The sequence below is a fragment of the Oryzias melastigma genome, linkage group LG15 (genome assembly GCF_002922805.2).
Source record: "Oryzias melastigma strain HK-1 linkage group LG15, ASM292280v2, whole genome shotgun sequence".
In the NCBI taxonomy this organism is placed as follows: domain Eukaryota; kingdom Metazoa; phylum Chordata; class Actinopteri; order Beloniformes; family Adrianichthyidae; genus Oryzias; species Oryzias melastigma.
In genome coordinates, this window is record NC_050526.1 from 15191706 (window position 1) to 15201769 (window position 10064).

At 42.9% G+C, this 10064-nt stretch overlaps 2 protein-coding genes and 1 long non-coding RNA gene across 5 annotated transcripts in view; 2 read left to right on the plus strand and 1 right to left on the minus strand.

Moving 5' to 3' along the window:
• Nucleotides 1-485: 485 nt before the first annotated feature.
• Nucleotides 486-1905, minus strand: LOC118599721. The gene is made up of 2 exons (XR_004949199.1): nucleotides 1743-1905; nucleotides 486-1089 (listed from the first exon to the last, which is right to left on the minus strand). It is a non-coding gene; the product is annotated as an uncharacterized LOC118599721 (long non-coding RNA).
• On the plus strand, nucleotides 499-3575 carry LOC112162272 (zinc finger protein 572). The gene is made up of 2 exons (XM_024298049.2): nucleotides 499-957; nucleotides 2713-3575. Exons 1-2 carry the CDS (start codon nucleotides 759-761, stop codon nucleotides 3399-3401), a joined length of 888 nt encoding a protein of 295 aa, XP_024153817.1. The 5' UTR covers nucleotides 499-758; the 3' UTR covers nucleotides 3402-3575.
• Nucleotides 3576-5567: 1992 nt separating this feature from the next.
• The window catches only part of LOC112162274 (aftiphilin), a 6987-nt gene continuing 2490 nt past the window's right edge, over nucleotides 5568-10064 (plus strand). Inside the window, exons 1-3 of one of the 3 annotated variants that reach the window (XM_024298053.2) lie at nucleotides 5568-5853; nucleotides 6821-7650; nucleotides 7721-7872. In XM_024298053.2, coding sequence (XP_024153821.1) covers nucleotides 6871-7650; nucleotides 7721-7872 — 932 coding nt within the window. In that variant the 5' untranslated portion in view covers nucleotides 5568-5853; nucleotides 6821-6870. Of the gene's footprint in view, nucleotides 5854-5910; nucleotides 6543-6820; nucleotides 7651-7720; nucleotides 7873-10064 lie in introns of those variants that run through there. The other 2 variants (XM_036215562.1, XM_036215563.1) reach the window with 2 other exon arrangements.

Genomic DNA, 10064 nt, shown 5'->3' on the forward strand with positions numbered 1-10064 from the left:
CTCTTCTCTGATGAAGCTGCACTGCGTCTCACCAGGATTACAGAACTCTTCAAACATCTCAATAATGTGTTGGACAGATACGGTGTTATTGTCAGTCTCAACCGTTATAATCAATATGTGGGAAACTTGGCCAATCATTGTGTTGTTTTTATGCAAACAAAATGTTATGGTTGACCTAAATGTTAATTAAATGCAACATTTGAATGAAGAAAAGGTTCTGTGCTTTAATGTTGTTGTTTTAAAACAATATATATGCTGATCTTCAGTGTTTGACCTGTAGAATATTATTCACTTCAGAATAAAGTAAAACCTACTGTAGTTTGTGCATATTAATGCCAGAAAAGGTGAAGAAATATAAACTGATAAAGGATGGTATAAATGAATAAATATTTCTGTGTTTTTACATATGATAGGCCTCCAGATTTACATATAAAATGTACTTAGTGGTATAACAGATATTTGTATTATATCTACAAGCAAATGTGCAGGTTTGTATGTATTTATTTATTTATGTTTTGTGGTTCTTATGTGTTTTCAACGGATTAAAACTAATGTTTAAGTTAGAATTTCTTCTACTTTAACAGTGGCAGAAGCGGTCCTCCGCGGCAGCAGGGGGCGCCAAAGCGAAGAGATTTCTTTAGTTTCAGTGTAAACCATTGAACGGAGGAACTCCTCGTCTCTCGCCGTCGCTTCTTGATAAATCCCGGTCGGTGTCCCCCCTCCCGCTCCGTCTCCGGTTCCCGGGCTGCCCGTCCGTCATGCTGGGGGAACAACGGCTCCGGCTGCTGGTCCGCGAGCGGCTCGCAGCGGCGGCGGAGGAGATCTTCGGGCTCGTGGAGAGGACGGTCGCGGAGTACCGGGAGGAGGTGGTCCGCTCCCGGCGGGAGATCCTGCAGCTGCGGGAGCAGGTGGAGCGGCTGAGCGAGCTCCGCCCGCCGGTCCTCTTACCCAAAGCAGGTCGGTAAGAAACCCGCCAAGTCTGCCGCCGCGCGGCCACGGCTGACCGCCAGTCACGTGACAGAGAACAGCTGATCCGATTCTCAACAGAACCGAACCGCTCCAGAACGGTTTCATTCACAGGAACTATTTCTGAAAAATCACAAAAAAACTTAAAATAAAAAAAAATCTGTGTTTTAGTTTTGGAAACTGATTCTCCAAAAACCCTAAACTTTTTTTATTTTTTATTTTTTCATCAGGGTGAAGTTAGTTTTACGTCGGATATTTAACATTCGATCCGGTCTGGATAAACCACTTGCTCCGGGTTCACATCCACTCCGAGAACTGCTCGGGTTTTACTGTTTTACGGATAAAAAGAGAAGAATGCTGAAGTATGGAAGCGGCTGTGACTCGATAATAAAAATAATAAAATCAATACTGGAAATGTTTAATTATCAAAATGTTTCTGCATTACTTGTCTCTTAAATGAAATTAAAAAGCAATGATCAAAACTGCTTTTTCCTTTTCTTCATCAACACCTCTCATTCTGTAACTTCATTAAATGATAAAGAAAATGGGATTTGACATTTCATCTTCAAAATGTTCTTTGAGTAATTTTCTACCAAAATTCAATTAGAAATATCAAATTTGAAAATGAAAATGCATAAAAGTGTTTTCCTTTTCACATTAGTTGTCTCTTAAATAAAATTAAATGGCAGAGAGAGGTGAGTACTAGGATCCAATACTCATTTGGATAAATTGATCACATGACCTGGAAGCTATTGAGCTAAAATGCTAATATTTACCCGTAAAGGTTCCATTGCTTCTGTCTGTCCGTGGCGAGTGAGGACATAGAGGATGACGAGATGGACATGTCTCTTGAATAGCAAAAGAGGGACATGTTTATGTTGTTTCTTTTTCTTTGTGGAAGAATAAAATCTGTTATTTCAGCCCCACAGTGTTGCATCATGGTACTCCACTTCCATTTATGTTTGAAATCTATTAGAATTTTAAATGAATTTTTATATTTAAATATTAGCATTTTAGCTCAATAGCTTCCAGGTCATGTGATCAATTGACTCAAAGTCAATATTGGATCATAGTAACCATAGTAACCATAGTAACCATATACATCTTGATTTTTAGTGTTAAATCTATTAGAATATTTAATGAATTTTTACATGTAAATATTAGCATTTTAGCTCAATAGCTTCCAGGTCATGTGAACGACTGACAGCCACAACTCGGAGGGGAATTTCTGATGACATCCTGCCGCTCTGCAGAAACTGTCCTAAAAAACGACAGGATTTTGGCTAAAAGTGACATCATTAGTTAAAAGCCTATTAAGAACACTTTTACAGTAGACCAGAGGATGATTTAACTGATCGTTGAGCTTCAGTTTTAGAGTTCCTCAGAATCACAGTGAAGGCGTTCAGAGATACATTCTTTATCTCAGTCTAACTCCTGCACCACCACACTCCCTCCACTAGAGGGCGATCCTGAGCTGAGGTCCAAGATGGCGGCCTTTATGATAAAAAAGACGTATAGGAACCTCAATAACGATTTGGGCAAATATTGAGATTGGTTGCTAAGGAAACGTGTCATATTTAGCCGCAGAACCAGCATCCTTAAATCTGCCGGCGTCTGCGGCGGCGTTCAGCCGACCACTTCCCATGACACTTGGTGTCTCTGATCGAGTGGCTGTGAGGTCAGCAGAGGTCAGTAACATTTGTCGGGCTGTTGCTCCTCTCAGTTTGGTAACTCGTCTGTCTCCAGAACCGCTGCAGCCCTCAGAGGATCCGGACCACAGAACCACGGTGGAGACAAAGGAGGAAGTGGACGGTGTGCAGGTCAAACAGGAGCCGCCTGATCTCTTCTTCCTCGCAGATGTCCAGGAGAGTCCTCCAGAGGACGCCACGTTGCCTCACTGTGACCTCGAGGCGGCTGCTCGCGGCGTCACCGTGACGCTGAGCGAGGAGGACTGGAGGGGGGGCGAAGGCTCGTCCTCGGGTCGCAAGAACAAGACGGCCTGCCGCTTCTGCGGCGCCGCCTTCAAACGCGACTGCGACCTCCTCAGGCACACGGCCGAGTCTCACTCGGGGAGGAAGGCCTTCAAGTGCCCCGAGTGCGGCAAAGAGTTGGCCCGCAGGGACAGCCTGGTGCTGCACCTGAGGACCCACAGGGGCGAGAAGCCGCACCGCTGCCCCTTCTGCGGCCGCTTCTTCTCGCAGACCTCCAACCTGCGCGTCCACATGAGGAAGCACACGGGCGAGAAGCCGTACTACTGCGGCTGCTGCCAGAAGATGGTGGCGCACTCCTACCACCTGAAAATCTGCCTCCAGCGGACCTCGGCCCAGGCCAGGACCGCGGGGGCGAGGGCTTTCCGCTGCCCCCGCTGCGGGAAGAAGTTCTGTACGGCGGCCGACCTGAAGGTCCACAAGAGGATCCACGAGGCCAGGAAGTGACCGGGTCCACCGGCTGGACCGGGACCAGAACTTCAGAGCTCGTCTGTAGTCTCTGGAGGTTCTACGATGATAATTCGTCTGAGTTTATGAACGCCGCATCAGTTTTGTTGGTTTGTAAACACTTCCGGATCTGTTCAGCTGTTTTTCTCATTAAATTCACAAACTGTTGCTTCAGATTCTGTTTTTTTCTCTCTCCTAACGTTGTTTTTGTTTATTTCATGTTAGGGCTGCCAGGATTAGTCGACTAATCAATGATTAATTCACTATTAAAATAGTCGACGACTAATTTAATAGTCGATAAGTCGTTACTTTAGATTATATGGAGTCAGAGTTTAGTAAAGTTGAAAGTTATAACCGCATTCTGTTGTTATGGTATTCAGCGTTTTTGGACTGTTTTGACATTTATTATAATATTTTAGCCTATTTTAGAGCTAAGCTAATATTTCAGCTACATTTCAGACCGAATGTCTGTTTTTCAGTTTTTTTAGGCTAATTTGGCATTTAACTCATATTTTAGCTGGCTATCAGTTCCAGCGTTTTTAGCTATCAGTTTTAGCATCTTCAGCATCCAAATTCAGCTTCCAGCATCCACACTAGCATCATCACAGCTAATGCTATTTATCTAGTTTTTATTCAGTTTAAAGCTAAAGATGGTTAATATTTGTGCTTTACATTCAGTTTGATCATGACCCGATTAGTCGAGTAATCGTAAAAACTAATCAGTGATTAGTCGACTATTAAAATAATCGCACTAGTTCATGGAGGGAAAAAATAAACCTCCTTTTCACTGTTTATCAAGCACAATGATCATATGATCCAAACATCTGAAAGAACTTTAAACAGTTGGCTCCAAAAAGATGTTTCCATTTTTTGACGTACTGCTCAGTAAAACTGAAGGTATCTCTCAATTAATCTGTCATAGATTCATTAATAGGTTTTGTTTCAATAAAAAGTTTGGTGGCATGGATTTTTTTTCTTATATATGACTTTTCCCCTCATACCAACTCAGTATGGAACAAGAAGTGAATGTTAATGCATCAAAAATCATTTTTTATAAGGATTGGATGGAACATGGAAACATGGACTTTTACGACTAAAATTGTAAAAGTCTTTCCAGTAACAATGATTCAAATGTCCAAAGCTAATTTAGCAAAATATTCTTCCTCATTATTAGGGAACCATCCTAACTAATAGATGGTTATCAGTTTAAAGACAAGTCGTGTAACAATACATTTTTAAGAACAACCTTTACTAAAGATCTTTTCCCATCTCAAATAAAAATAAAACGTGTTTAAAATATTACAATCCAAACTTTTTAACAAAATATCTTTATTTTCCATTTCCACCAAAAGCAAAAGAAAATCTTAAATGTTATTTATCCATCTGATGAAAAGCGCCATAATAAATTCAGTATTGACACAAACACTTTTTACAGCAACGACATAGAAACAGTTGATCTTTTTGTGGTTTGATTTTCATCACTGGTTAACCTGTAATATTTATATCCCCTTTAAATTTCCAAATGATTGGATTTGGTCACAAACTGAACAACAAAAAACAGAATTTGGTATTAATACTTTAATAATATTCATAAAATGTATACACATAAATGTGTTTTTGACAGTTTTGTTGGTCTCAAAATTGAAACACTTATGTGGAAGACTACTTTAAAAGAATGTAAAATGCCCAAAGCTCATCTTATTTGAATTCTTAAAACAAATGTTTGAAATATGTGAAAGACTTTAATTTGTACATTTATTTTTATGATAAACTGCAAACTATAACACATATACCTGGTCTTTTCTTTAGAGAAAAAAGAAAAAAAATATATATATATATATATATATATATATATATACACACACACACACACACATACTTATATAATACTCTTTGCAGCGCTGTTTACTGTTTATTTTTTCTTTTCTTTCTCTTATTCTGATTTTAGATCCTATTTATGTATTCTGCTTTGTTCTGATCCATTTATATTCAATAATAATTGTATTTTTGAAATATTCATGCTGTATTATTGAAATATTTTGTCAATAAAAAATGAAGCCCAATGAATGACACCCAGGGTGGGAGGAGTCAAGTGCAGAGCCAGATTTTCTCGCTAGGGGGCGACATTGATCTCCATCCGCTCCAAAAAAGATCGTATCACAAGAAGAGGCGTCACTTCGCTGAAGAATGAGCCGGCGGTGAAGTCGGGGGTTTATTTTAAGCAAGGGGGGGTCCTTTTTCACGGAAACAGTGGGTTGGGTCGGAGCTGATCCAGTTCGGCACCTTCCGCCTTGGACCTTTTCCTGTTTTTCCTGCGTTTTAGAAGAAACGGAACTCGGACCGGAGTGAGAGATTTCCTCTTTGTCGCGGCTCACAAACAGAAGTGATGTTGAGAGAAGAGGATGGAAAACTGGCTGCGACATCAACGGACAGGCTGACGTGAAGCTTACGGGTAAATTAAAACATCTTTATATAAACACGGAGCTCTTTTTAGTTTCCTGGTTCGTGTTTTTAGTGTCGGAGCAACGAAAGTCGATACGTGAGCTAGCTAGCGGTCACTTTAGCTAATCATCCGGGGAAGATGGGAAACGAGCGGGTTGGGATTAGCAGATCTTTTTATGTTTTTTCTTAAGTACTTATCTAATATATATTAAAATAGAAAATAGCATTAGAGTGAACTTCTTTAGCAACTTTAAGGGAGTTTGTTGGTCACCATAACTTAACGTGTTTTCATATTAAGTTTGTCTGACCCGAAAAAAATGAAAGTTTTCTTATGGAAATTGTAAATATAGCGTCAGTTTTTAGGGGTTAAATAAATTACTTTATTCCATGTGAGGCAGTAAAAGCGGCGCAGAGAATTGGGGATTAGCTCATGTGACAGATAATCTGTCCTGGACTAGTTTACCGACAGGTGACCGGCTGACGAACTGCAGACATTTGGACCAAGTTCCTCAAAAAAAGTGAGCCGAGTCAGCAGGAAGTCCAAACAGAATCAGGAAGAATTCCACTAAACAAGTCAGCGGAAAAGTCCGCACAGAACTGATCCAGTCAGCACCGCTCTGAGAAAATCCTAATCTGACCGAATCTGAGGGCTGAGATTAATCTGAGATCTACGGCGTGCAGGAGGAACGAGTCCGACAGGTAAAGGTGACGACAGAGGTCACACCCCCATGTGATCGGTTTGTTTACACTGTAACCTGTGGAGGGAGTGTCATGATATGTGGAGGTTTGGGTTCATTGAGAGATTTTATTTTTAATAATCTGTAAAATCAAAGAATCCATGAAAATGTGCTTTCAACTGGTGCATTTTCTGATGACGGAGGACACCGAGGAAGACGAGAAATCTTCATCAGTAACAGAGACGTCAAATCTTTACAACCATTTCTGTGAATCCCTTCTGGCGTTCTTCTCTCGTTCAGACCCATGAGGCCGTCAGGCGCCGCCAGGAGAGCCGCTGAAGCCCGCCGTCATGGCCCTGCCTCCGTCCTCCTCTACGTTTGACGAGGAGTCAGAGGAGTTCTGTGGCTGTGGAGACGCTAACGGAGCGCCGTCCCGTTTCAGACCGGGTCATTCTACTGTGAAGCCGGACTCCGCCCACCGGCTCCCGTCTGAAGGTGGAGGAGGTGCTGGGGAGTGGCCGCTCTCCCCCTCCGCCGCCTCCTCGCCGCTCACTAATGGATTTGGTGAGCGGCGTTCGCCTGTAGAGGGCTGCTCTTCTCCTGAGGGGGAGGCGGGGTTTGCTGACTTTGGCGTTTTCGGGGAGCAGGCGGCGCACCCGTGGTGCTGTGGCCTCACAGAGCGGTGGGACAGCCAGGTGGGAGGAGCTAACCAGCCGGTGGGTAACTCAGGACGGGAGGGCGTTACGGAGTCTGCACCCAGGTCCCAGCATGCCCCCGGGGCAAAGGAAGACGGGGGCTGCCCCGCCGCAGACCGCCAACCTCAGAACCGCAGTCATCCTCGGGACGATGGCGAGGCTCAGGAGACGTCGGCTACCTCCCGCCGGGCCGAGTCCGGCACAGAAGGACCTCACGCCACTGAGAGGAATGCAGAGCAAAGGATTCTGGGAAACATCCCGCTGAGCGACAGCTTTGCAGACTTCTGCTCAGCCCCCACACAGGGGGGTGGAGGCGGGGCCTGGGCGCACTTTGAGGAGCGGTTTTCCCTGACGGAGCAGAAGGAGGTCAGTGAGGTCAGCAGTCTGCAGCCTGAGGAGGAGGAGCCTGGAGCCGCGAGGAGGAGCAGCACTCAGGTACGGTCACTTTTAGATAAAGGTCAATCAGAATCATACCTGCTTCATCTGATGTGACCCTCCGCCTCAGACGGCGTGCCGCGTCCTGCAGCTCCTCCGGTCCAGCTTCCCCGAGGTCCTGCTTCACGCGGAGGAGGAGGAGGAGGAGCTGCTGGACCTCAGCGCCGTTCTTCAGGCTCAGCGTCCTCCACAGAGCGAAGACGATCCGAGTCACACTCACAGGTACAAACGCTGTTGTAGTGACCACACGTAGCCCCGCCCACTTTCACTGGTTCAACTTTCATCATATCCCAACTTAGAAGAAACTAAAATGCAATCTGACATTCTGATGGATTCTTAATAAAAGTTTCGTTTCATGAACAAACATTGAATGAGTTCAGAGCGTTGACCTCTGACCTCTGACGGCATTAATGATGGAAAATGTTAGAAGACGGAAGAACCGTCATCTAAGTTTACTTAGTTACGATAAAATCATCAAAAAACAGAAGTTACATTTTAAAGCTTCCTAACTTTCAATATTTTCAAAATCATTAAGTGATGCGTTATGTAATACGACCTGATTGGTTGGAATAAACCATTTAATTCATTCATTCATTCACTGGCACATTCAAAATAAAAGCACATCTGGCACATTCAAAATAAAAGCACATCTGGCACGTTGGCTGACGTTTTCCAGCCTCTGATCACAGTAAGTTTAACTAGTAAGTCACTCGAATGACTAATTTAGTTAAAGTAACAAACTGTAGAAATCTGTAGATAAGTGAACACAGACTCTGATGATGAGGATCTCCAGCCGGCTGGTCCGGACGATGGAGCTTCATCCTGATTTTTATGTCATTAAATGAAAAATTAAAAAAAAGATTTTTAAATCAGAACATCTTCATCAGGATCTTCTGGATCTTTATCTGCTCTGAGGTTTCTATCAGAACGCTGCAGCATCCTCTGACTCTGCAGATACTCCACGATTGGTCCAATCTTCATTCTCTTCTTCTGAAAAGGAACTGAAAAGCTGCAGACTGACTTTATTTAAATAAACAAAGCAGACAAACCCGTCATTCAGTCCAGAACCGGTTCTGGTTCCTTCTTCTGGTCTCTCCTGCTGATTGAGGCGAGCACATAAATAAACCAGAAACAGGAAGTGATCCGTGTTCATGTTTTCTGGGATTTCATCGAAGTTGTGAATCCAAACTCTCAACTGATCTTCAAGTGTTGCCATGGTAACCGCATCACAACTCTATTTATCTTCTGTCCTGAAGAGCTCCTGCGGTGTCGGTTGATGTCCCGATCCGATCTCATGACTGCAGACTCGACCAAAACCGGATCTTGTTTCCAGATCAGGGATTAGATGTTCATTTTATTCTCATTATTATGAGTTTGAGCCCAAAAATAGTTCATGAGGTTGGAAAAACATTCAGAGATTAGAACGTCTGGGCTCTAAAATTACTTTAATAAGTGCTTCAAACTGACAGCAAGTTTCTCTGTTTTGTCTTAACACAAACAAAGACATTTCAAAAGAAAAAAATAAATTCTTTTGTCCTTTTTTAAAATGAGAATCAAACGGAGAGTCTGCAGTGAGGCAGAGACCAAGGGAGCGTCAGCAAAGTGCTGCCAAAAAGTGGAAAACAATGATGTCTCTAAAACAACAGAAAATCCTACTAGTTACATTGATATGAACTATCACGAATAATTATCTTCATATTTATGCTGCAACAATGATATTGGAAAAAAATAATTTTAAACTACGAGTTCTTCATGTTAACACGGATCTTAATAAATAAAAACACAACAGATGTAAAGATCCTGAAGCTACAGTCCCCAAACGTTCTCACATGGATCATCACCTATTTCTACTGGTTAGACTTCATCGTTTTCAAGTTGGATTGTTGAAGCTTCTAGAAGTCTTCTGTTTACGTGTTAAATGATTTAAAAAGGTTAATAAAATAAAAATAGAGGAAAACTTGGATCTGTTTATTAAATGTGTTCACATCTTTAATGTGCTATTAAAGTATCAGGACTCTGGATCTGCAGACTCTCCAAATCAAATGACTCAGAGTCCGATCAGGGTTCAGTTCTCGGGTCTGCCGGTGTTTCAGAACCACCGCAGAGGCTTTAACCGTCCAGAACCACAGAGGCTTTAACCGTCCAGAACCGCAGAGGCTTTAACCGTCCAGAACCACCGCAGAGGTTTTAACCGTCCAGAACCACCGCAGAGGTTTTAACCGTCCAGAACCACAGAGGCTTTAACCGTCCAGAACCACCGCAGAGGTTTTAACCGCCCAGAACCACCGCAGAGGCTTTAACCGTCCAGAACCACCGCAGAGGTTTTAACCGTCCAGAACCACCGCAGAGGCTTTAAACGTCCAGAACCACAGCAGAAATCCAACTCTATCACTAACGTGTTCTCTTAATCCGAT

What these genes read in the sequence shown, in the direction of transcription:
- LOC112162272 (XM_024298049.2), top strand. Translation starts at nt 759, where the DNA reads ATGCTGGGGGAACAACGGCTCCGGCTGCTGGTCCGCGAGCGGCTCGCA. An exon ending in GGTCCTCTTACCCAAAGCAG is followed by an intron (nt 958 to 2,712) that starts GTCGGTAAGAAA and finishes GTCTGTCTCCAG; the next exon opens with AACCGCTGCAGCCCTCAGAG.